Source organism: Podarcis tiliguerta, assembly GCF_965153285.1.
Source record: "Podarcis tiliguerta genome assembly, chromosome: 9".
Taxonomy (NCBI): domain Eukaryota; kingdom Metazoa; phylum Chordata; class Lepidosauria; order Squamata; family Lacertidae; genus Podarcis; species Podarcis tiliguerta.
In genome coordinates, this window is record NC_139542.1 from 2400925 (window position 1) to 2428090 (window position 27166).

Below are 27166 nucleotides of genomic sequence, written 5' to 3' on the forward strand. Positions count from 1 at the left end.
GCATCCCTGAACATTCCCAAAATATGAACCTACGCAGATCCTGAGATCATCTTCTGTGGCCCTTCTTCATGTGCCTTCTCCTTGAGAGGTCTGGAGGGTGGCAACACAAGAACAGGGCCTTCTCTGCAGTGGCTCCCCGTCTGTGGAATTCTCTCCCCAGGGAAGTTCGCCTGGCGCCTTCATGAGACACTTTAGGCGCCAGGCAAAAGCAATCCTTTTACACCAGGCCTATTTACATACTATGCCATTTTAAAATGTGGTTTTTTGGGGGGTGGGCTATTGGGTCGTTGTTTCAATTTTTATTAGATATTTTGAGGTTTTATATCTTGATTTTATTCTGTGAGACCCCCAAGTATAGGGCAGTATATAAATTCAATAAATAATAATAAAGGACCCCTGGACAGTTAGGTCCAGTCAAAGGTGACTTTGGGGTGAAATGCTCATCTCGCTTTCAGGCCGAGGGAGCCAGCCTTTGTCCACAGACAGCTTTCTGGGTCATGTGGCCAGCAGGACTAAATCGCTTCTGGTGCAATGGAACACCGTGACGGAAACCAGAGCGCACAGAAATGCCGTTTACCTCCCTGCCGCAGCGGTACCTATTTATCTACTTGCACTGGCGTGCTTTCAAACTGCTAGGTTGGCAGAACCTGGGATTCTGCTACAGTGAAAAATCTTGAAAACTTTTGAAAAACAAAAGAAGAATTTGATTTGAACTGCCAACCTTCTAATAGGGAAGCCCCAAAGGCTCAGTGGTTTAGACCACAGCGCTACCTTTTGGGTCTCTTCCACTTCTTCGATGAGTCAATAATTCTAAGTACTGGGTACGTACTTCAAAGCTCAGAATGCTTTCTGGAAAAAGTTTCTACTCCTCACTGAGAATGGGAGAGAAATTTGCTTTGCATTTTTTTAATGTGACCCCTTCCAATTTGCACTTCACTATGAGACATGAAAGCAGCATTTTAGATTTGTACTTCTCTGGATTTTGCAGCGCAGCTATCCAGCCAAAGATGCGTACTGTATATTAAGGGAAAGTGTTCACAAAAATGGATCAGATTAGGAGAAGTGGCTTGCAGTAAGGCATACGTTAGATAAAATTGGGTGCAAAATATGTGTAGTGTATCAGTAGAAATGTATGAAAACTAACCCAAACAGTTGCAGAAATAGACTGAACTGAACCTAAGGAAGGAAGGAAATAGGCTGACAGTGGGGATAGGCTGACATCCCCAAGTCTTCAAAATGTCTCTCAGGATGCACACAATCTTATCTCCAAAATGGAAGTCACAATCAAGTGTTTTTCCCCCGTGGGGAGAGAGCCCAGATTCCCTCCCCTTCAGATTGTAATCAGCAAGTGCAGAGATTAGCAATAAGAATGCTGAGTTAGTTGTCACTTTGGCTTCTGCCTCCATATTTAAGGCACAAGTCATTCTTTCTTCTTTCCTTTTTGAAAAGTTTTCAAGATTTTTCACAGTAGAAGAATCCCACTTTCCCAGTTGATGAGCCCTATGTGTCCATTCCTATAAAGTTCCTCCTGTCCCCCGCTCCACTCAACATTTTATAAGTTGAAAAACTACCCTGAGAGTTTGGGAGGTGTGGAGGAGGAGAAGGAAAGTAGACTCGTGACAGCACAGGTGCTAGCCAATCACCACTGTGTACAGCGACTCATTTTTCCCTGGACAAAATGGGTCATTTTAACAAGCTCCAGTGAGCAGATTGAAAGACCAGCCCCATGGTTTAAGGAACATTTCGTAAGTCCACGCACAAACCCATTCCAAAAGGGAATTCTTGCTGTACTCACAGAGCACCCTCAGGGCGGCAGGTGGAGACTTCCTGGTCCCCCTCTCGTTCTGAACTTGGCAGGAGTAGGAGCCCATGTCGCTGGTTGCCACTGCCTGGAAGATGAGGGAGGGGGCCGGGCCCTCAGACAGCCACCTGGAATTCTTGTACCAGGTGTAGACAGCTGTTGATGGGGAGCTTCGGTCTTCACAGACAAGCGAGACCCGATCCCCTTCACGCACCTCTGAGACTGGCTTAATCACAACCCTCGTAGCTGCAAGATGGAGAAGAGGGAAGCTGAAATGGATTGAAGCCACCAGATCCAACAGGGAATCATCAGCTTCCCCGACCTGTGCTAAGTATCCTTGTTTAATGTACATTGATATGGGAAACAAAAATATAATGTGCCTGTATTGTTTGGAAGCATTCCTTGACACGGTACAAAAGTAAACAACGAAATTGGCAGCCATGGAATGTAGTGCTGGCTGCCAGCTTCAATGGCTCTCAAAGAAGATTAGACAAAATGAATGGGGGCCAAGATGGCCACTAGCCACAATGGCTTGTTAGGAGCGTCTCCACCCCCATCGTTCTACCCGGACACTGAGGTCCAGCGCCAAGGACCTTCTCAGTGGTGGCACCTGCCCTGTGGAATGCCCTCCTACCAGAGTTTTAACGTTTAATAGGTTATTGTATTTTAGTGTTCTGTTGGAGGCCTCCCAGAGTGGCTGGGGAAACCCAGCCAGATGGGCGGGGTATAAATAATAAATTATTATTATTATTATTATTATTATTATGAGTGTCCTGCTCTCGTGTAGGACCCTGGCAGAGACACACGCCCGGCTGGCATGTTCTCTCCCTCCTGGTCGATCGTTTGGGAGCTTCGAAAGCTTTCTTTAGCCCAAACATCACAGCAACTGATGCCAAAAAGCATTAGCATGCTTAGGGATTCTGCAGAGTATTCGCAGTTTGCGTAACAAACTCAGTAGCACAGCATTGTGGCTAATCTACGTTTATTTACATATATTACACTCGGAGCATTCTGCCTTTGCTCCTTCCTCTTTCTCATCAGACAGCAAAGAGAGAAAGAACAAAGGACAATAGTCCCACTTCACGGAACACAGTAATACCAAAACATCCTGTCTCCATCACTTCCCACCCTGTGGAATGAAAACATACACTGTCATGTGACAGACAACAATCTCATGACTGCAAACACGGAGCAGGAATCTTAACATGGCTGTGCTCTCCTACCACTACTGAATACACCTGTGAAGACCACTTGCTGGAGAATCACAAGCGGGGAGAGGGATGCTGCACTCAGGTAATGATTGGGGGCTTTCTATTGGGACACCTGGCCGGCCACTTTGAGAACAAAATGCTAGACTAGATGGGCTCTCTTGGGTCTGACCTGCTTCCCCAGTTCCCTAGAGGAGCTGTTGGGGATTGACTTTCTGGGACCTTCTGCCACTGAGCTACAACCCTTCCCCAAGCGCCAGGTGTCTTCACTCACTCGCCACTGTGAAGTCTAAGGAGGCGCTGGTGTTGCCAATGCCATTGCTAGCCAGGCACTCGTACGTCCCTTCGTCATCCAGGCTGACATCTTTGATCTCGAGTCTCAAGGAGTTTGGAGAGGCAGCGGCGCTCAGCCTATGGTTTGGCACCCGGCTGGCTTGGAAAGAGCTGGATGCGAGGACTTTGCTGCCTCGGAGGATGGAGAGCACAGACCAGGGGTTGCTTTCGACAGAGCACACAATGATGGCCAGTATCCCTTTCTGGGTCTCCAGGAAAGACTTCACCCAAGCGTTCCTGGGAGGATCTTCCAGTAGGGAGAAAGAGGAGCAAAATGAGCAGAATCAGGCGACTGAGTTATGCAGCAGTAACAAAAAGATGTGCGTACGCATTCTGGGTTTAAAATGTAGCCAGGCCATTCTTTTTCTCAGTTTTGATCGAAGCACGTTTTTTGGGAGGATGCATCAAAATGCAGCATAGTGTGATTGCGTCTTATGCACAGTTAACTTGCGAGATTTCGAATGCTCGGAAATTATGCAAATTAGAAGCATCATACTTGCATTTTTGGTGAAGGGAGGCAGGGGTAGCATTAAGAGGTCTTTTGCGGCAGGCCTCAGTTCTCCTGATCCTGACTCTGCCTGCCGCTGTCTCTTGCGCCACCTACAGGTGGCCTCCCTCCCTTCTGCTCTATGGGCACCCACCACCACAGGGACTGGGCAACAACAGTTTGTAAGTTCAAGGACTTACAGAGGACGTTCAGAGTGCCCAAGGAGGAGTTCCGAACCCTCTCCTGGTTCTTCACTGTGCAGTAGTAGGAGCCAGCATCAGCCACCGTAGCGTGGGGAATTGACAGCATATTTGATGCGTCTTCGGCGTACCACCTGTTGTTTTTATACCAGGTGTAGTGCGGATCTCCAGCTGTATTGCTGTCAGCTGCACAGGTGAGGTTCACTGCATTCCCTTCGAGAACATCCGGAGGAGAAATCCAGATTCTTGCAGCTAAGCAGACCAACCATGGAAGGCAGGAAAACAGAGCTCTGTTAATGGGCAGATCTAAAAAAGAGGGCTGCTCTGCAATGCAGGAATCTCTTTGGCCAACCTGGGGCTTGAACACCCATGACCTCGAGTGTCAGGATTTACAATGTCTCTCTCATACAAGACACAGCAAGCTGGCAGGTTAATTAAAGGTAAAGGGACCCCTGACCATTAGGTCCAGTCGTGGTCAACTCTGGGGTTGCAGCGCTCATCTCGCTCTATAGGCCAAGGGAGCCAGCGTGAAGCTTCTGGGTCATGTGACCAGCATGACTAAGCTGCTTCTGGCGAACCAGAGCAGCGCACGGAAACGCCGTTCACCTTCCTGCCGGAGCAGTACCTATTTATCTACTTGCACTTTGTGCTCTCAAACTGCTAGGTTGGCAGGAGCTGGGACAGAGCAACAGGAGCTCACCCCATCACGGGGATTCGAACCGCCAACCTTCTGATCGGCAAGTCCTAGGCTCTGTGGTTTAACCCACAGCACCACCCGCATCCCTTGGCAGGTTAATTACTCTTAGATTTATTTAGTAATTACACAGTAGCTGCAATCTGAGCTCCACTGGATGAATCAGTTGGTCCCACTGGATGACGCTGTCTGCACCAGCAGGATATCCTCCACCTTTTCCCCACCTCCTGCTGAGCCGACGTTGCCCTAATACCCGGCTCTTCCTCCTGCTCTGAGGAGACTCAGGTGCAGCCAGCCCCTCCTCCTCTTGAGCCAAATCTAACGGTGGCTGTTGCCCTGCAGCCGGCTTCAACAGCTTGCAATCCAGAGCGAGAGGGGCTTACATCACTCTCAATCTGGGAAGGAATCAAGTCTCAACTCCCCCCAGTCTGCCCTCTTTCCTCTCTGGAGTCCTTGCTGTTGCTCTGGGGAGGAACGTCCCTGACACTGAGATTAAGAGTCTTATGCTCTACCAGCTGAGCCACCCTTCACACAATCGCACCCCTTCTCCTACTCACTCTCTGCGGTGAACATCACTGAGGAGCTGGCGTTGCCGTGCACATTGCCAGCAAAGCAGAAGTACTCTCCTTCGTCCTCCATCACCACGTGGGAGATCTCCACTCTCAAGCTGTTGTACGAGGCTGATACGCCGACCCGCGGGTTGGGTGCCACCGTGCCAGAGTTGATGGTGGAGGCCAGGAGCTCACGGCCCTTGTAGATGGCCAGCTGGGACTGGGGCTCACTCTGGGTGCTGCAGTGGATGACGGCCACTTGCCTGCCCTGTGTCTGAAGGAAGGAGGTCACCTGAGGTTTCCGAGGCGGATCTATGCAGGCAGGAGAGAGATACCAGCTTTAGGGTTGATGGTGGAGACTACCTCCTTTCCAGCTGATTGTTGACTCAGGACAGTCAAATGATTATTACTTTATCCTTTATCGTATTTATAAAACTGCCCTTCCTCAAGAGACCAGGGAGGTTTGCAACATAAAACACAAAATACAGTGGATGCTGGGGTTGTGAACGTGATCCGTGCAGGATGCACGTTCGCAACCCGCAACATTCACAACCCGCAGTGGTGCATCTGCGCATGTGCGACCGCCGAAACCTGTACTTCTGGGTTTCGGCGGTCCGTAACCCAAAAAAACACAACCTGAAGCGTCTGTAACCTGAGGTATGGCTGTACTTAATATAATAATAGTAAAGGGGGAGAGAGAGAAAATACCCTCATGTTCTCCTTTTAAAAGGCCATAGATTATGAAAAGATTTTGTCTATAAACTCTCAAGGAGACACACAACCGGATTTTTGATCACCTGTACGCAGTGCCATGGAGGAATCCAGTTCGAAATGGCTTGGAGGTCCCTTGGAGCTTCATTAATGCATGACCCAGGAATTTTGGATCCACTCCAAACCGATGCCAACGTTTTGGGCTCGTTTTGGGCCATTGTGTGTTGCGAATCCCCACCCTCCAGGGTTGGCTTTTAGCGGGGATACCTATGGCCTCTGGTTTGAGTATCAGTTACTCCATTTGAGGGGTGGCACAAAACGTAGGGTCTGTGGCACAAAAATGCTTTATTGTGTTTTATATATTCTGTAAGCTGCCCAGAGTGACTGGGGAAACCCAGCCAGATGTGGTGATGGTGTTATAAATAATACAATTATTTTTATTTTTATTAAAACTCTTGCAAAAGTTTGGCACTGGTTTGTAGTGAATTGGATGGTGTTGTGTTTTGTGGGGGGTACCTGTGGCCCCTGGTCTGAGTATGAATTACTCTATTTCAGGGGGTGGCACAAAATGCAGGGTTCGTGGCACAAAACAGCACAAAACTTTGGCATCACTTTGGAGGGGATCCAATTTTCCAGTTTTCTAGATTTCAAGGTCACATGTTTAATAATAATAATAATAATAATAATAATAATAATAATAATAATTTATTTATATCCCACCCATCTGGCTGGGTTTCCCCAGCCACTCTGGGCAGCTTCCAACAAAATATTAAAATACTAAAATATTAAAAGAATGCATCAGACATTAAAACAGGGCTGCCTTCAGATGTCTTCTAAAAGTCTGATAGTAGTTGTTCTCTTTGACATCTGATGGGAGGGCGTTCCACAGGGCGGGCGCCACCACCAAGAAGGCCCTTTGCCTGGCTCCCTGTAACTTGGCTTCCCGCAGGGAGGAAACCACCAGAAGGCCCTCAGAGCTGGACCTCATTTTTGTTAATGTTAATGTTAATTAAGCTGTCCCTTGGGATTGGGAAGGATGTGGCATTTCCTCATTGCATGCTTAATGTTTGGCTATCGCCCACCCCAAGCTGACTGCAGGGAGTCTAATCCAGGTTAGGGATGCAACCGGCAAAAACAGCGCCACTTACAAAAGACAGTTATGCTGATGGCTGGAGAGACGCTGGTGCTGGCCTCATCCAGCATGTGGGCTTTGCAATGGTAGGATCCAGCGTCGCTGCTGGTGATGGCCTTGAAGGTGAGTGTGCTGGCATCGCTCTCTTGGAGGCGCTTGCTGTTTTTGTACCAGGAGAAGGTGGACTCCTCGGGAGCAGACCCCATCACGTCACAGCTCAGGGTGAGCGCCCCTCCTTCCAGCAACTCGGGGGATGGCGAAGCCAGAACTCTTGCAGCTGGATTGGGGAAGAAAGTCAGGCATGGGGCTCTTAATCTCAGGGTCATGGGTTCGAGCCCCAGGTTGGGCCAAAGATTCCAACATTGCAGAGGGTTGGACTAGATGACCCCTGTGGTCCCTTCCAATGGAACAAGTCTAGAATTCCAGGAGTTACCTAGCTATGATATAATGGAAAGAGAAACAGAAAGGAGGGAACAGCCAGCAGAGATGTAAGAAGAAGAAGAGGAGGAGGAGGAGAAAGAGTTTGGATTTGATATCCTGCTTTATCACTCCCCTTCAGGAGTCTCAAAGCGGCTAACATTCTCCTTTCCCTTCCTCCCCCACTACAAACACTCTGTGAGGTGAGTGGGGCTGAGAGACTTCAGAGAAGTGTGACTGGCCCAAGGTCACCCAGCAGCTGCAGGTGGAGGAGCAGGGAATCGAACCCCGTTCACCAGATTACGAGTCCATTGCTCTTAACCACTACACCACACTGGCTCCCATACACTGGCTCAGTACCACACTCATAACCAACTGAGCTATCCAGCTCCTATTCTTTTATTTTATTTAATCTTTATTTATATCCCTCCATTCCTCCAAGCAGCACAAGGTGGCGTACGGCTCTCCACCTCCCCATATCGTCTTCAAAACAACCCTGCGAGGTAGGATGGGCTGTAAATGGACAAAAGTACAAAGATGCACAAAATGCGTAGGGGTGTGCGTACCCCTGCATCCCCCCTGGAAAAAGCGCTGCATGGGACTGTAGAAATGGAAGGGGGACCCCAAGAGTCTCGGTAGTGGCACCCCCCCTGTGGAACTCCCTCCCACCAGATGTCAAAGAGAACAACAACTACCAGACTTTAAGAAGACATCTGAAGGCAGCCTTGTTCGCCCAAGGTCACCCAGCAGCTGCATGTGGAGGAGCTGGGAAGCGAACCCGGTTCACCAGATTACAAGTCCACTGCTCTTAACCACTACACCACACTGGCTCTCCTACATCACACTGAGTGGTGTGGGGGACCCTCCCTCTCCCCAAACTAGGAGGTCTGCCCGTATTAGAGAACAAAGTACGGTATGCAGAAGAAGAATAAGAGTTTGGATTTGATATCCCACTTTATCACTACCCTAAGGAGTCTCAAAGTGGCCAACAATCTCCTTTCCCTTCCTCCCCCACAACAAACACTCTGTGAGGTGAGTGAGGCTGAGAGACTTCAGAGAAGTGTGACTGGCCCAAGGTCACCCAGCAGCTGCATGTGGAGGAGCAGGGAATCGAACCCGGTTCACCAGATTACAAGTCTACTGCTCTTAACCACTACACCACACTTCCTATTAGTGCCCAGGATGTTGCAGGGGCCAGATCTGGAGTAGCCAACTGCCCTCCTTGTGGAGAGATGTGGATTTTTGCTTGCAACCAGACGACTGAATAAAAAGGACTATAAATGATAAACTGCTCGTTAATTCTCATCTGTGAAGTTACCGAAGGGAGGAGAGGACTCTCCACGCCTGGCAATACGGCGGCAACATTGAAATAGACACACGGCTATTATCGGCGCCACAATCGCAGCCTCTCTGCACTCACTCTGCACACGGAAGTACAGCAGCCTGGAGGAAGAGCCATAGGCATTGGTGGCTGTGACATTGTAGCTGCCTTCATCCTGTGGCTCGATGTTTCTCATCTCCACCCGCATGGCATTGGGAGCGGCCGTGATGCTGACCCTCTGGGAGGCTGCGCTGTTCACTGAGCTGCTGGAAGCCACGATTTCACCTCCTTTATACAGGACCAGTTGGGCTGGAGGGTTGCTGTCCACTGAACACTGGAAGATGGCGACCCGACCTCTTTCCGTCTCCGCAAAGACTGACGCCCGAGGCTTCCCAGGGGGGTCTGGAACCAGAGGACACAAACATAAAAGTGTAAGACCCAGGCTTTTAACGAATGAAACTGTGCCAATGTGAAATTATATAATGCGAAATTGCATTATAATTAACAGTGCCATATGTTTTATAGGACTGAAACTTCAGAAGAAACTATAAGAAGTTGGATAATAATATAATGCGAAATTATATAATGCGAAATTATATCTCTTGCTCCGATTGAGTTGCCTGACAACTGATCAGATAATAGCATTTAATTTATGCAATGAAAATGTATAACTTTGAATAGAGAGTGTTTGGCCAATAGTATGTTTTATAGGACTGAAACTTCAGAAGAAACTATAAGGAGTTGGGAAAGAAAAAGAAATTTGAAGGCAGTGGGTTGGGAGGAGCAAGGGTCAGAGGGAGGTCCCACAAGGGCTATCTTTCAAGGTTATAGTATCACCTCAGGGAGGTTCATCTGGAGCCTAATATTAATACTTTATACCCCACCCATCTGGCTGGGTCTCCTCAGCCCCCTGGGGCGGCTTCCAACAAAGTATTAAAATACAGTGGTCTGTTAAACATTAAAAGCTTCCCTAAACAGGGCTGCCTTCAGATGTCTTCTAAAAGTCTGGTAGTTGTTGTTCTCTTTGACATCTGGTGGGAGGGCGTTCCACAGGGTGGGTGCCACCACCGAGAAGGCCCTCTGCCTGGTTCCCTGTAACTTGGCTTCTCGCAGGGAGGGAACCATCAGAAGGCTCCTGGAGCTGGACCTCAGTGTATGGGCTGAACAATGGGGGTGGAGATGCTCCTTCAGGTAAAGCAGGGCTTTCTTTTAACTGTCCTAAATCTTCCAACGTTCAGCTTCGTTGGATGTCCACCAGTGTTATGAGAGAGGAAGAAAAACTTGTCTCTATTCTCTTTCTCAAGGACACGCATAATTTCATACACATTTATGACGTTGACTCTTTTTCTGGAATTACATTTTGTTTGTCTGTAAATCCAAGAGCCATGGCCCAAAGACGGGTGGGGCAGGTTACAGAGGACATGCTGTTTTCCTACATAGATGTGATATCCTGGATTATCTCTAATGAAATAGATCTGAGAGCAGCTTATTAATTTACAGCCATGAAGCCGGCAGATGGGAGGGAATTGCCTTGCCTACCTTTGCTATATGTATATGAGATTTTTGTGTGTGTGAGTGTTTGCGGGGAGATACTTCTGGAAGTCTAATGTGATAGCATCTTGAACATGGGTAGGCAAACTAAGGCCCGGGGGCTGGATCTGGCCCAATCACCTTCTAAATCCAGCCTGCAGGTAGTCCAGGAATCAGCATGTTTTTACATGAGTAGAATGTGTCCTTTTATTTAAAATGCATCTCTAGGTTATTTGATCACTGCAGATGGTGACAGCAGTCATGAAATTAAAAGAGGCCTGCTTCTTGGGAGAAAAGCAATGATAAACCTAGACAGCATCTTAAAAAGCAGATACATCACCTTGCCAACAAAGGTCTGTATAGTTAAAGCTATGGTTTTCCCAGTAGTGATGTATGGAAGTGAGAGCTGGTCCATAAAGAAGGCTGATCGACGAAGAATGGATGCTTTTGAATTATGGTGCTGGAGGAGACTCTTGAGAGTCCCATGGACTGCAAGAAGATCCAACCTATCCATTCTGAAGGAAATCAGCCCTGAGTGCTCACTGGAAGGACAGATCGTGAAGCTGAGGCTCCAAGACTTTGGCCACCTCATGAGAAGAGAAGACTCCCTGGAAAAGACCCTGATGTTGGGAAAGATGGAGGGCACAAGGAGAAGGGGACGACAGAGGATGAGATGGTGGGAAAGTATTCTTGAAGCTACCAGCATGAGTTTGACCAAACTGCGGGAGGCAGCGGAAGACAGGAGTGCCTGGCGTGCTTTGGTCCAGGGGGTCACGAAGAGTTGGACACGACTAAACCACTAAACAACTAGGTTATTTGTGGGGCCTGCCTGGTGTTTTTACATGCGTAGAATGTGTCCTTTTATTTAAAATGCATCTCTGGGTTATTTGTGGGGCATTATTTTTTTAAAAATATAGTCTGGCCCCCCACAAGGTCTGAGGGACAGTGGACCGGCCCCCTGCTGAAAAAGTTTGCTGACCCCTGATCTTGAACAAAACTGCAAAAGGCAGCGACCCTTACACAGCACAGACAGGGTGGCGGCGGTGGAACTCTTGCTGGCTTTTCCGTTCTCCACTTGGCAGTGATAGATCCCAGAATCGCCTCTGGACACTCGCTGGAACTCCAGGGAATCCCCACGGGCCTCGGGGAGTGGAAGACCATCCTTGTACCAGGTGTAGTTGCTTAAGGTGGTGTTGTCGCTGTTCACCTCACAGGACAGCTGAACCGCCTCACCTTCGCGCACCGCTGAGGACGGGGAGATGGTGAGTCTTGCAGCTGGAGGACAGTTGGGCGGGAAATGAAACGGGGACAATTGTCAGCTGCAATTCCTGCATTTAGCTGTGGTTGTGGTTCTTGTGTCCGTGATGTTGGGCACAACCCTGAGATCTTTAGATAAAGGGCAGTATATAAACCGCAGAAATAACTAACAACAACAACAGAAACTGGGGAAAAAGAATTTGTGCCAACGAAAAAGGAATGGCAGGATAAATTATTAGATTATACTGAATTGGCCAGATTAACAGAGACAATTAGGGGACAACCTAGACAAGAATTTCAAAAAGAATGGGGGAAATGCAGAGAATACTTTACCAAACAGTGCCCCCAAATGTACACCTGGACTTGTTTCGATTAATTCCTACAGGAGACTTTGCGGTTTTTTAAAGTCATAATTAGAAAAAATTGTAATAATCACATATAAAAGAAACAGTATACAAGAAGTAAACAAGGAGGTCATTTACAGGATAAGGGAAGTTTTATTTTTAAGATATGTTTTCTTTGTGTAAGGGGATAGGAGTGTAATTTTGATATGTTAACACAGATACCTTGGTGGAGCAGCAGCAATCAATCGTAGAAGGGACCCTCAAGGCGCATTGAAATATACTCGGAGTCGAGAGTGGATTTCATGCTCTTTATTCAGCTCATAGTAGTGAGGAATGAAAGTTCCCCCAGAATGTCTGCTTTATATACATTATATACACAGCGGGCCCCACGTGATTGGCTAATTCTGGGATTCTCCTGTAGGCCAATCAGGTTGCGGATTCACTCCCACCTGGAGCTGGATTGGGTGGCTCCTGTGGACCAATCAGACTGCTGCATTCTGAATCCTATTGTTCTAGGACCAATCAGACTGCCTTTTGGATCCTATTCAACTCAGTACATAACATGCCACTTAAGGGTGGCAGGTAGGAAGGAAAGAATATCAGGGTCTGGATGTAATATATAGCGTAACCTCCATTTGTTTTGGGGGGGACAGGACGTTTTTGACAACTGGCCCGCTAGCTTCTCAAATCTCTGTGACTTACTTTCCGCTGTGAAGTCCATGGAGGCTGTGGATTGTCCGTAGCGGTTCTGAGCAGAACACAGGTACTCTCCTTCATCTTCCAGCCTCACGCCCTTGATGGTCACCTTCAGTGTGTTGTACGACTGGATCACGCTCACTCTTGGGTCGGCAGAGGAGGGGGCAATGGTGGTGGACCCAATGAGCGTGTCGCCCTTGCGCAGAGTTATCTCGGAGGCCGGGTCGCTGTCTACTGTGCATTGGATGACGCCGAGGTGTCCTCCTCGTGTTTCCAGGAAGGACCTCAGCACAGGCTGCTTGGGGGCATCTTTGGAGTGGAAAACAATCCGTTATAATAATAATAATAATAATAATAATAATAATAATAATAATGTAATAATAATTTATTATTTATACCCTGCCCATCTGGCTTGGTCTCCCCAGCCACCCTGGGCAGCTTCCAACAAAGTATTAAATCCAACCCCCTACAATGCAGGAATCAACCACGACCCTTTCCTGGAGCAAAGCTAGGTGTCCCATCATTGCCCCACCCACCTTTGCCTCTAGCCCCACCCACCATTGACATGTGGGCCCTATAGGGTTCCCATAAGGCAATGTGGCCCTTGGGTCCCCTACCCCTGCTCTAGACCGCCATGGCCCCAGCCACGTTTTATGAGATGGGTCGGATGGGCTACTCACACAAGACGCGCAGAGTGATGGCTGGAGATGTGCTGCTGGCCTTCTCGTTCCGAGCAACGCAGTGGAATGTTCCTGCGTCTCCGCTGGCCAACGCCAGAAAGACCAGGGAGCTCTCCACCCCCTCCTGCAGCCACTTGGCATTCTTGTACCACACGTACGTGGTCCCATCTCCCTGCCCCAAGGTGGACATGCAGGTCAGGGTGACTCGCTCGCCTTCGGGTAACTCTTGGGAAGGGCTGGCCACCACCCTAGCAGCTGGGAGAAGAGAAAACAGAGACCGTTGATCATAGAATCATAGAATAGAATTTATTATTTATACCCCATCCATCTGGCTGGGTTTCCCCAGCCACTCTAGGAGGCTTCCAACAAAGTATTAAAATACAGTGGTCTAAAAAAAATATTAAAAAATAATAATACAGTGGTCTGTTAAACATTAAAAACTTCCCTAAAGAGGGCTGCCTTCAGATGTCTTCTAAAAGTCTGGTAGTTGTTTATCTCTTTTACATCTGGTGGGAAGGTGTCCCACAGGGCGGGTGCCACTACCAAGAAGGCCCTCTGCCTGGTTCTCTGTAACCTCACTTCTCACAGGGAGGGAACCACCAGAAGGCCCTTGGAGCTGGACCTCAGTATCCGGGCTGAACAATGGGGGTGGAGACGCTCCTTCAGGTCTACTGGACCAAGGCCGTTTAGGGCTTTAAAGGTCAGCACCAACACTTTGAATTGTGCTCGGAAATGTACTGGGAGCCAATGTAGTTCTTTCAAGACTGGTGTTATGTGGCCTTGGTGGCTTCCCCCAGTCACCAGTCCAGCTGCCGCATTCTGGATTAGTTGTGGTTTCCGGGTCACCTTCAAAGGTAGCCTCACGTAGAGCGCATGGCAGTAGTCCAAGTGAGAGATAGCCAGAGCATGCACCACTTTGGCAAGACAGTCCGCCGGCAGGTAGGGCCTCAGCCTGCATACCAGATGGAGCTGGGAGGCAGCTGCCCTGAACACAGAATTGACCTGCACCTCCATGGACAGCTGTGAGTCCAAAATGACTCCCGGGCTGTGCACCTGGTCCTTCAGGGACACAGTTACAGCATTCAGGACCAAGGAGTCCCCCACACCTGCCCGCCTCCTGTCTCCCAAAAACAGTACTTCTGTCTTGTCAGGATTCAACCTCATAGAAATGTGGAGTTGGAAGGGACCCCGAGGGTCATCTAGTCCAACCCCCATGCTGTGCAGGAACCACACCCAACTGGTGAGTGTTGTTGACCAAGCAAAGTTAGAAGGGCAAGCCCAAATCAAGTGGAGATACAAAGCGGTTTCATACTGAGCCAAATCGCTGGACTTCACAGCCAGGGCTAGTTGTACAGACTCTGGGGCCTCACTCTGCTCTGCCTGAGTCTTTTAACTGGAAATGTTATGTTTTGCAATATAAAAACACAAAATGCATAACATAACGATATAAAGAACAATACCCCACCACAAATTTAAAAGGCCATAGATTGCTGAACAGCCAAAGGCTTGGTTGATGGAGAATGTTTCTTTCCTGGCACCTAAAGATATGGAATGAAGGTGCCAGGTGAGCCTCCCTGGGGAGAGCGTTCCACCAGTGGGGAGCCGCTACAGAAAAGGTCCTGTTCTTGTGCTGCCACCCTCTGAACCTTTCACAGAGCAGACACCCAAAGAAGGATCTCAGAGGATCATTGCAGGGTCCGGGTTTATTCACATGGGAAGAGGTGGTCCTTGCAGCCCTGAGCCATTTAAGCTTTCATAGGTCAAAACCAGCACTTTGAATTTGACCCAGAAACTAATTGGCAGGCCAGATTGGATTTATATGCTCAAAGCAGCTTGCTCTGGTGAGCAACCCGGCTGCCAAATTCTGCACCAGCTGAAATTTCAGAGGCAGCCACACACACAACCCATTGTAATAATCTTACTTTGAGCACCGAAGAATCTCGCAGTGGTGGCGTTCCCGTACGCGTTGGAGGCCACGCACTGGTACTCGCCCTGGTCTTCTGGAACGACCTTCTGGATTTCCAGCTTCAAAGAGTTGCGTGTGGTGCTGATGCTGATCCGCTGGCTGGGAGCTGAGTGCGAGCTGGTGGTGGCGATCAGCCGCTTGTCCCGGTAAAGGCTCAGGGCGGACTGGGGGTTGCTGTCGACGGTGCAGTAGATGATGGCCAGCTGCCCTTCCTGGGTCTCCTGGAACAAGGAGAGGGAGGGGGCCCTCGGAGGGTCTGTGCAGGAGAAACAAGATCGTTGCATGCACACCTTAGGAGCAGGTACATTTCCAGGTTCGTAGGAGGGCCTCCCCTCCAACTGAACAGAAACGCCACACTGATCCCAAATGAGGACGGAGAAATTGGCCACTTTCAGTTTTTCTCGTCTTTTATGTCTCCCTTCTTAAATTCAGTTCTCCACATTTCCATGTTAGCTTGCAAAATATTGAATATTGCATATGTGGGTGTGCATTTTCTCCTAACACATACATTCTTGCATGCCATTTTCTCTAATATAATGCTTTTTTGTATGTCTTTCCCACTAACATGCGCATGGCTGCGCACACTCTCTGCTCAGGTTTGCACTTTTGGTGGGAGAGCTGTTCTGCTTTTTACTAAAACCCTGAAATCCACATGCAAAATGGCAGTTTGAAATGGGAAGCAGCAGGCACAGGGCTTATTCACACTTCATTTTCGCCCCAAACTTTTCAGGGCAGAGGTCTGTAGTTTAACACTTCGTGTCCAAAGGTCCTTCTCCCTCCCCATTTTTCTCCGAAAATTTCCCCCATGCAAACCGCTCTTTAAAGCCAAATCAGAGCCGGCAGTTTTTATACTGTATTTTATGCTGCTTTTACATTTAAGTGTTTTAAATTTGTTGTTAGCCGCCCTGAGCCTGGTTTTTGAACTGGGAAGGGCGGGGTATAAATTAAATTAAATTTATTATTATTATTATTATTATTATTATGAGAAGGCCCTCTGCCTGGTTCCCTATAACCTCACCTCTGGCAGTGAGGGAACCGCCAGAAGGCCCTCGGAGCTGGACCTCAGTGTCTGGGCTGAACGATGGTGGTGGAGATGCTCCTTCAGGTCTACTGTATATATATCTGCAGATGCCCCCAGATGCTGAGCCACAACTCGCCTATTTGCTGGCTGGGGCTGATAATTGGGGTTGGAATTCAGCACCCTCTGAGAAACCACAGGTTCCCCATCCCTGATACAAAGTGTGCTCTGAACATGAAGCACAAGAGGGAATGTCAGGAAACTCACAGAAGACGCTCAGGCCAATAGCTTGGGATGTCTCGCTCCCTTTGTCATTCTGCACCTTGCAGGAGTAATAGCCAGTGTCTCCCACCGAAACCTCATGGAAGACCAGGATCCGGGCACTGCCTTCCTTGATCCAGATGTTATTCTTGTACCAGCTGTAGTGGATCTCCTGCTTGTCTTCTCCAGGGACGTCGCAGGTCAGTGTGACCGTCTCCCCTTCCCTGACACTGGAAGAAGGGCTGATGGACAGCACAGCAGCTGGAAGATTAGGGGAGAAGGAACCGTGAGAAAAAACTAGTTTCGGTAATGCCATACTTGGAATGACCCCGGAATATTGCAGTATAACATGCAGTTTTATAAGAGTATGTATTTAAAGCAGACAAATAAATGAGTAAGTTAATTTGGAATATGCAGGAAAAAAAAAAAAAAAGGGACTTCAGAAAGAGGGGGGAGGAAGTTGAGTTTCAAAATATTGAAATTATTGTAAAGTTATTAAAATGTATGAAATTGAAAACCAGAAATAAAAATGGAATGACCCAGGAATTAAAGGCGCTGGTCACACTTCACCTCCTTCACTGGGTGACACGCCTAGTGAAGGGACAGCAAAGAGCTTTGTAGCTCTATTTACTATGTTCTATTAAAAATCCCTATTTCCCAGTAGTGATGTATGGAAGTGAGAGCTGGACCATAAAGAAGGCTGATCGCCGAAGAATTGATGCTTTTGAATTATGGTGCTGGAGGAGACTCTTGAGAGTCCCATGGACTGCAAGAAGATCCAACCTCTCCATTCTGAAGGAAATCAGCCCTGAGTGCTCACTGGAAGGACAGATCCTGAAGCTGAGGCTCCAAGACTTTGGCCACCTCAGGAGAAGAGAAGACTCCCTGGAAAAGACCCTGATGTTGGCAAAGATGGAGGGAACAAGGAGAAGCGGACGACAGAGGACAAGATGGTGGGACAGTGTTCTCGAAGCTACCAGCATGAGTTTGACCAAGCTGCGGGAGGCAGTGGAAGACAGAAGTGCCTGGCGTGCTCTGGTCCAGAGGGTCACAAAGAGTCGGACACGACTAAACGACTCAACAACAACAACAAAATTCAAAATGAGATCATTTGGGCAAATTAAATAATCTTTTCCTGGATTTGGTTTGGTTCCTTATGCCGACCATCTTGGAAAAGGTTCCACTTCCACTTCCAAGCCCAGTCTGCCTGGGGGGAGTCTTAAGTAGCAGGAGAGGACCCCTCCCACCACAAGGAACGGGAAAAAAGGCCATGTTTGGTGCAACCCAAAGTAATGAAGAAAATCTAAATGGGAAACTATCTTTGCCAGCCAACCAGGTGCCCTGGAGGTTGGCAAAGGTGATCTTGGGGCAAAAAGTGTTCCTGCCAATCATATTTGCTTAACAGAAAAGAAAGGGGTGGTTTTTAAGCAGAAGCAACAGCTTGACAATTGAAAGCAGAGGCCATATGGGATGGAGCCCACTTGCCCTTCCCCACACATGCCATCTGCTTAATCTCCTGGTTTTAGATCACACCTGCACCACTTAAAGCAAAGAATCCTTGTTAAGAGATTCTGGGAACCATAGCTCTTTCGGGGTAAACTACATTTCCCACAATCCTTTGGTTTAAATGAAGATGCATGTAACTGGCTCAAAAATAAATAAATATGTACACAGATATAGACACCAAAGTCCCTCTCCTTGGTACTCACAGAAAACATAGAGGGTTACCCCTTCGGCCACGCCAGTGCCCAGAGAGTTTTCTGCCTCACAGTGGTACAGGCCATAATCCTCACGGGCAGCACTGCTGATGGTTTTAAGCGGCTCGCTTCCGCAGGAGGCGCCATCTTTGAACCACCTGTAGGCGGTGACTTCAGGGTTGCTGCTGCCCACAGTGCATGTCAGGGATGCCTCATCGCCCACTCGGATGTTCTTGGAGGAGGGGTTGAGCGACACTTTCACCCCTTTGGGGGGATCTAAGAGCAAGCGGAAGACTTTGAGACGGAGAACAGGAATGGCGGTGGCTTGCTGAGCGCAACATCCATTTTCTTGAGCACTGAATCCATCATAGGGAAATGAAGGCTGTCTTTTCATAAGAAGGTAAGAAGGTCAGGCCAACAGAATATCTAGTCCAGCAACCTGTTCTCACAGTGGCTGACCACATGACTCTTCTGGGAAACCCAGCAGAGCAGGATTCGAACACAAGAGCAACATTTCCCCTTCCTGTGGCTTCTGAGAACTAGGATTCAGAAGCATTGCAGCCTTCAAGTGTGGAGGCAGTGCATAGCCATCCAGGCTAGTAGCCATCGTCTTCTCTGTGAATTTTTCTAATACTCTTTTAAAGCCATCTAGGTTGGTGGCCATCACTGTCTTTTCATTATTAGGGTGCTGTATTATTATTATTAATTATAGTGGTATGCTGAGTAGTTGTCTTTCTGTACATTCCTTTCTCACCACCCTGGCACCAGCCTGGAATGTTCAGTTCACATCGTTTCCTGACCTATTCTTATCTATCTGTATACATTATCTTCTTATCACCCTGGAATGTTCAGTGCACATTGAGTTCCTGACCTGTACCTATCTTTCTGTACGTTCTTTAAGTCTCGCTATATCAATCATTATAGATTGTTTACTAAGGAGGTCTTCATGCCCCGATGTGATGGGTCACCAGATGTTGGGTTGAAATAATCGACAGACGAGTAACAAGTGTCATCCGGGAGGCATCTCCCGAGCATGTCTTGGGGAGTCCCTTTTAATTGAATATTACAGCATTGCCTCGTATGTGCTTGCTGCTGATTGGTTAACACGAATGCGTTACAAGGGTTGCGTATAAGACATTAATCATCAATAGATAAAAGGAACACAGAGTTAGACAGGCATGAAGACCTCCTTAGTAAACAATCTATAATGATTGATATAGCGAGACTTAAAGAACGTCTCGCTATAACAATCATTATAGATTGGTACCTCTGGTTATGAACTTAATTCATTCCGGAGGTCCGTTCTTAACCTGAAACAGTTCTTAACCTGAGGTACCACTTTAGCTAATGGGGCCTCCTGCTGCCACCATGCCACCGTAGCACAATTTCTGTTCTCATCCTGAGGTAAAGATCTTAACCCCAGGTACTACTTCCAGGTTAGCGGAGTCTGTAACCCAAAGTGTTTGTAACCCGAAGTGTTTGTAACCTGAGGTACCACTGTACTGTCATACCTCGAGTTACAGATGCTTCAGGTTGTGGTTTTTTGGGTTGCGGACCTTCGAAACCCAGAAGTACCGGAATGAGTTACTTCCGGGTTTTGGCAGCTGTGCATGCGCAGAAGCACTAAATCATGCTTTGCACTTGCGCAGAAGCACCAAATATCAACCCGCGCGTACGCAGACGCAGTTTGCGAACGTGCATCCTGCACGGATCACATTCGCAACCCGAGCGTCCACTGTAATTAAATATAAATACTGCCATTCATTGGAAGATCACAGGACACGTTACAGCATAACCATGCAAGATGGGGATCACAAAACGCAAGAAGCCCAAGAACTCTGCTCCCACAAACACATCCTTATTATTCATTAAATTTCTTTGAAAGCTACCTGGACTAGAAAGGCAGGGCATAAATGATTGCTGCTGGCACCCACCTGCCTCAAGAGACAATGGAGTATGCCTCCAGGGGTGAAGTCAAACTGCTGTCTTAGCAGCACTCAAGTGACTTCTCTGGGGAGAAAGCCTGGGCTGTGTGTCTGGAGGTTCTGGGCTGCCCAGACGACAAGGCCCCCCCCCCCCGGCCTCTCTGGTGTGGTCCAAAGGAAAGCAGAGCAAGATGTTTGGCACCAGCTTGGCTGAAGGAGTTGCCGGAAGGAGGAGTACAAGATGCCATCCAATCGTCTTAGGGACTCCACTTCTAATTTGTGTAGGGGTTTACTCCTGAGCCTTTTCGTCTCCCAAAGATGTCCCTCAGGGTAGCTGAGGTTTAGGATCAGAGTTCCCTTCTCCTAGAGGGGCTACCTTCCCAGTTGAGGAGCCTCATCTGCCCCTTACTTCCCTCTCTACAACATGTCCAGAGCCGAATTCTTGCCTGTTGGAGACACTCATGGTCTTGTCTGCTCCGTCCGCCAGAGCCTACCTTCGCATGCATAGGAAGCCCCTAACTTACTTATTAACAACAATAACAACAACCGTTCTGTCCCAACTTTCTACACAGGACTTAGATGTACAGTGGTACCTCAGGTTAAGTACTTAATTCGTTCTGGAGGTCTGTTCTTAACCTGATACTGTTCTTAACCTGAAGCACCACTTTAGCTAATGGGGCCTCCTCCTGCTGCTGCGCCGCCGGTTCACGATTTCTGTTCTCATCCTGAAGCAAAGTTCTCAACCCAAGGTACCATTTCTGGGTTAGCGGAGTCTGTTACCTGAAGCTTATGTAACCCAAGATACAGTCATAACTCGGGTTGAAGTTGCTTCAGGTTGAGCGCTTTCGGGTTGTGCTCTGCGGTGACCTGGAAGTAACAGAATATGTTACTTCTGGGTTTTGCCGCTCGCGCATGCACAGACGCTCAAAATGACGCTACGCACATGAGCAGAAGCAGCGAATAGCGACCTGGGCATGCGCAGACGCGGGTTGCATTCGCTTCAGGATGCGAACGGGGCTCTGGAACAGATCCATGTTCGCATCCAGAGGTACCACTGTAGAAGTAATTTATTTGTTGTCACTGATAACTGCCCCTCCTGGCCGCTCCATCCTCCTCACACGGATAAACTCACATTTCACGTTGAGTGTGATTCTTCCCGTGGCCACCTGCTCCCCAACAGACACCTCGCAGCTCAGTTCCCGGTTGTGGTCCTTCCAGGACAAGGAAGTGGTCAGGGTTTGCTTCCTGAGTGATGCCGCCGTGTCCAGCTGCAGTGTCTTGGACACAAGCGAGGTCGTCGTGTCGTAGCCAAGCCATCTCATGGAGATGGTGACATAGGGACAGGTGTAGGGGCTGGAGCAGATGAGGGACACCTCCATCCCTTCTCGTAGGTCATCCGGGGAGGCAATGGTGGGAATGTTGACCGAGTCTAAGGAGAAAAGGCAAAAGGATGGGCTTAGCTGAGCAGAATCTTCTGAGTTAGGAAGGATCAACTCTTTGCACGTCTGAAAATCACAGGGCAGTTCACAACATAAAAATACAAAATAAGAACATAAAATACACCATAAAACACAAACGAACCAACAATTCCATATTCACACAGATATAGATGGCTGATTAATTGTCATTTTATTAGTTGTAGATAGAAAGAGGGGAAGAGGGACACATATTATTGGGGTAGGGGGAAACATATGGGCGTGATTTTCAGGTGGGATTAATTACATACCAGAAAATACAGGTTCTGCTATTAAACCTGATTTGGCATTTTTCAAAAAGGAAAGCGACTGGGAAATGAACTGGAAAGAGTAGGATAACTTTTGCTTGATACAACATGGGCTAACCTCCCCGAAGATCAGAAAGGCTGCTCATTAAATAGCCAACTTTGTCTAACCAGCCAGTCTGGTTCCAGCCAATCAGGGTGAATGTCCAATAAACATATACCCTCCAACATTTGAAAATAGGGACATTCTGTTCCATGGTGTTGGTGGAGGTGATGATGATCATCATCATCAGAATGTTGCCCTAGCACTCTGGGTGACTTCCAACGTATATAAAAACATTTTTTTAAAAACTTCCCTATACAGGGCTGCCTTCAGATATCTTTAAAGGTTGTACAGTTACTTATCTCCCTGGCTTGGAGGGTAATTCCATACCCTCCAACACTTTTCTGATAAAAATAGGGGCATCCTAAGAAAAAGCATGCCAACAAAGGTCTGTATAGTTAAAGCTATGGTTTTCCCACTAGTAATGTATGGAAATGAGAGCTGGACCATCAAGAAGGGTGATCACCAAAGAATGGATGCTTTTGAATTCTGGTGCTGGAGAGACTCTTGAGAGTCCCATGGACTGCAAGAAGATCAAACCTATCCATTCTGAAGGAAATTAGCCCTGAGTGCTCACTGGAAGGACAGATCCTGAAGCTGAGGTTCCAAGTCTTTGGCCACCTCAGGAGAAGAGAAGACTCCCTGGAAAAGACCCTGATGTTGGGAAAGATGGAGGGCGCAAGGAGAAGGGGACGACAGAGGACAAGATGGTTGGATTGTGTTCTCGAAGCTACCAGCATGAGTTTGACCAAACTGCGGGAGGCAGTGGAAGACAGAAGTGTGCTCTGCCGTGCTCTGGTCCAGGGGGTCACGAAGAGTCAGACACGACTAAATGACTAAACAACAACAACAAAGGGAAAGTGGGACATTCTAGGATCAAATCAGAAACCGAGACAGCTTCTGTAAATCCAGGATTGTCCCTTGCAGTGTTTGTAAACAGGTTGTTTGGAAGGTGACCTAAAGAAGACATCACAGACTAAAAGCTGTTAGAAATCCACAAGCAGAAGTGAAGCTCAGCTCAGAGAGAATGCTTTATATCCTCTGTTTTTGAATATGGGACACAGGCTTTCCATTGTAAATATGCTTAAGTTTCAGATTTCAGCTTTAATTAGCTGCGCTCAAGTTTTTTTGTTTCATTTTCTTGGAGGAACAGCCTGAGAAATGCCTGGGCTAAAGATAGAATGAGGAACCTAGCAGAGCGCCTGTGTTCTGGGTGTACACTGGGCTGGGAGGACAAATTTGTGCATAAACTCGGTGAATGGTTATCACTAAGGGGAAGCTGATGATGGGAAGAGAATCAGCTGGAAGGAGACACCCCAACCTGGTTAAACAAAAGGGAATAGAAAGGGATGGTCTGTTTTGCTTAATGTATGCGTTGCTCGTGCAGGTTCTCTGCTGTTCACTTGTGTTCCTCTAGTGGTGAGAGAGGTTGGAGTTGGCCTAGGGTGTGGTTGTTTGTTTGTGGTTGGCTGTGGTGGTCTTTGTTTTCATGTGTGAGTGGGGTGGGTGGGTGTTTTGGATCAGGTGTTTTGGTGGGTGGGTGTTTTGGATCAAGTTAGCCATCTCTTCTCAGCCTGGAGAAGAGGAGGTTAAGGGGTGATATGATAGCCATGTTCAAATATATAAAAGGATGTCACATAGAGGAGGGAGAAAGGTTGTTTTCTGCTGCTCCAGAGAAGCGGACACGGAGCAATGGATCCAAACTACAAGAAAGAAGATTCCACCTAAACATTAGGAAGAACTTCCTGACAGTAAGAGCTGTTCGACAGTGGAATTTGCTGCCAAGGAGTGTGGTGGAGTCTCCTTCTTTGGAGGTCTTTAAGCAGAGGCTTGACAGCCATATGTCAGGAGTGCTCTGATGGTGTTTCCTGCTTGGCAGGGGGTTGGACTCGATGGCCCTTGTGGTCTCTTCCAACTCTATGATTCTATGATATTGGCTGTGCCCATTCCTGGCATGTGGCCCTGACCATCAATACGACCCTCATGTTGGAAAATTTTTTGGCCAACTGTGCTTTAGGTCAAAGCAGTCCAGCCAATCACAGCCAGGTCATTCTGCCTGCCCCGCCTCTCTGTGACCTCAGAGCAGCTCAGCCAACCACAATCAGTGAACAGCCTTCACTCCATCACAAATCGCTGATGACAATGGCCTGCAAGTGGCTCAGTTGATTAGAGCGTGGTGCTGATAAAGCCAAGGTCATGGGTTTGATCCCCGTAAGGGCAAACCACATATTCCTGCATTGCAGTTTGTTGGACTAGATGTCTCTATGATTCTATAAACAGCTTGGTTAAACAGCAGAGGGGTTTTTCCAGCTTGATACAGTGGTGCGCAGCCTTTCCTAACTTAGTAGCTTCCATTCAGTTGTTTTAAGCCAGGCTTTGCCCTCCAGATGTTGTGCACTCCAGCTCCCTGGCTGATGGGAGTTGTAGTCCTAAACATCTGGAAGGCAGCAGGATGAAGAAGGCTGGCTTAAGCCCTGAGGACGGGTAGGCTTAGCAAAAACAGTCAAGAGATTGGGATGCATCACAAAGCAGACTTTTGAGGGCAGGGAGTGTCCAGTTACTTACCAGTGACGGTTAGATCAGCCCCCTTTTGACCGGTCCAGCGGTTCCGCTCGCTGATTTCGAACCGGAAGGTGTACTTGCCGGCATCTGCAGCTGTCACACCCCTCAGAAGCAAGGTGCAATTGCGCTGGAGGGGGTCTCCCAGCAGCTCTGTGCGTCCTTGAAAACGATCCTCAACGCTACCAGGAGTTGCTGAGTGGTAAACGAAAGCCTTCTGCCCTGTGTTTTCTTTGTACCAAATGGCTGTGATGCCATTTGGGACATCAACGTCGCTGGGGTAGCTGAAGGCGCACGGGATGACGACGCAGGAGTCTTTGACGCTCCACAAATGTTCGGGGGTCGTGACAGCCCAGGAACCAAAGGCTGCAATAGGAATTATTATTATTTATTTATATCCCATCTTTTCCCCTGAAAGGACTTGTTACTGAAGGGGGAAGGAACGGGTTCTGTGCAGTCAGTCTGAAACGGGACCCAAAATCCTCATTTTTCCTCCTCCAAGGGAGCATTTCTAAAATGCATTAACTTGAGCTCTTGAGTCAATGTATAAACAGAAAGCCAGCTGTATAAACAAGTGCTCAAAGCCCTCTCCTTTATCAGCCCGTGACGGCGATGGATGGCCTTGCCAGTTCCAGTGGAGCAGGGATGGCATGTCTGGGTCTTATCTTACTTCCTGACCACAGTGACGCACAGACCTTGTCAGCCCCCCGGGAACGGCGCCAGGAGGACTCTTAGAATTGGTGACCTTCTTACCCCAAGATAAGGAATACAGGGACAGGAACACCCTTTTATGGTCAAGAGCACAGGAACAGGAACACCCTTTTATGGTTAAGAGTACACGAGCAGGAACATCTGTGATGTCAACTTTCGTGTATAAGCTTACGTGTCTGGATTCCTGGGGAAGGGGGGAGAGGGTGCCTGGAGGATATATATACTGTGTGAAATCTCTCATTTCTTTGGACTTGCTGTGAACTGACCACACAAGTGCCTTTTGCTATCCGGAGAGCAGAATAAACTCTTTCTCTGAATCAACCTCGGTGTCATTTGACTCGTTCCTCCCTGTTCTGGGAGCAATGCTCACCCTACCAATCGGTAAAATCTAATAAGGCTACATTTCAGCAATCAGGTTTAGTATTTAGCAACCATACCTTGGGCGACATAACTGGAGAATGCAAAAAGGAAGAAGGACAAAGGCATAGCCGGTGGGAGCGGCTGATTGAAGGGCAAATTCCTGGAGGGGGGAGGAAAGCAAAGTGCACAGTTAGATTCAAGACCTGCCCAAAAGATGAGCACACCTTTGACCAAATGGGTCACGGAATGTGGAATGCCTTTGGCTCACCAGATGCCGTTGGACTACAACTCCCATCATTCCTGGCAATTGGGAGTGATGGGAGCTAGGGTCTATGAGCATCTCGAAGCCTTCAGGTTCCATGTCCCTGTTTCAGGGGGAGATGCCAAACGCTGAACCTGGGACCTTCTTTGTGAAATGCATGTGCTCGATCTCTGAGCTATGCGCTCTCTCAATGTGCTGAATAATAATAATAATAATAATAATAATAATAATAATAATAATAATAATTCATTATTTATTATGTATACCCCAGCCATCTGGCTGGGTTTCCCCAGCTACTCTGGGCGGCTTCCAACAGAATATTAAAATACAATAGTCTATTAAACATTAAAAGCTTCCCTGAACAGGGCTGCCTTCAGATGTCTTCTAAAAGTCTGGTAGTTGTTCTTCTCTTTTACATCTGGTGGGAGGGTGTTCCACAAGGCGGGTGCCACCACCGAGAAGGCCCTCTACCTGGTTCCCTGTAGCTTGGCTTCTCACAGCGAGGGAACCGCCAGAAGGCTCTCAGCACTGGACCTCAGTGTCCGGACTGAACAATTGGGGGGGTGAGACGCTCCTTCAGATATACTGGACCAAGGCCGTTTAGGGCTTTCAAGGTCAGCACCAACACTTTGCTCAGAAACAAACTGGGAGCCAATGTAGGTCTTTCAAGACCGGTGTTATGTGGTCTCGGCAGCCACTCCCAGTCATCAGTCTAGCTGCCGCATTCTGGATTAGTTGTAGTTTCCGAGTCACCTTCAAAGGCAGCCCCACGTAGAGCGCATTGCAGTAGTCCAAGCGGGAGATAAGCAGAGCATGCACCACTCTGGCGAGACAGTCAGCACTGCCCTTTTGAGTTGTGCCCAGGAGACTGCAAGCCCTCAGGCAGGGACTGCCTTGTTTGTAAAATGTGTTAACAACAATGACAGCAGCAATAATAATGTGACATGCCATGCCAGTCTCTGAGTGGTGACAGACACCAGGGGTTCCAGGCACTTGCCTAGTGGAGGTTGTCTTTAGGATATCCGGTCTTACATACCCTCCAACATTTATCCAACGAAAACAGGGTTGTCCTAAGCAGCTCATTCCAGGATCAAATGAGAAATGAGGACGGCTAATGTAAATCCGGAACTGTCCCTGGAAAATAGAGACACTTGGAGGGTTTCTATCTATGCAACCTGAGCATAGGACAGAGGGGCTCGCAACAACAACACCTTAAAATATC

General features: G+C 48.0%; 1 protein-coding gene across 1 annotated transcript; it reads right to left on the reverse strand.

Moving 5' to 3' along the window:
* Window positions 1-1665: 1665 nt before the first annotated feature.
* SIGLEC1 (sialic acid binding Ig like lectin 1) lies at window positions 1666-25838 on the reverse strand. Its single transcript, XM_083398170.1, has 15 exons — window positions 25760-25838; window positions 24618-24977; window positions 21362-21658; window positions 18317-18580; window positions 16614-16868; window positions 15285-15584; window positions 13363-13617; window positions 12689-12991; window positions 11406-11660; window positions 8955-9257; window positions 7134-7394; window positions 5281-5586; window positions 4030-4281; window positions 3284-3589; window positions 1666-2047 (listed from the first exon to the last, which is right to left on the reverse strand). Exons 1-15 carry the CDS (start codon window positions 25806-25808, stop codon window positions 1689-1691), a joined length of 4125 nt encoding a protein of 1374 aa, XP_083254296.1. The 5' UTR covers window positions 25809-25838; the 3' UTR covers window positions 1666-1688.
* Between the last annotated feature and the right edge of the window lie 1328 nt (window positions 25839-27166).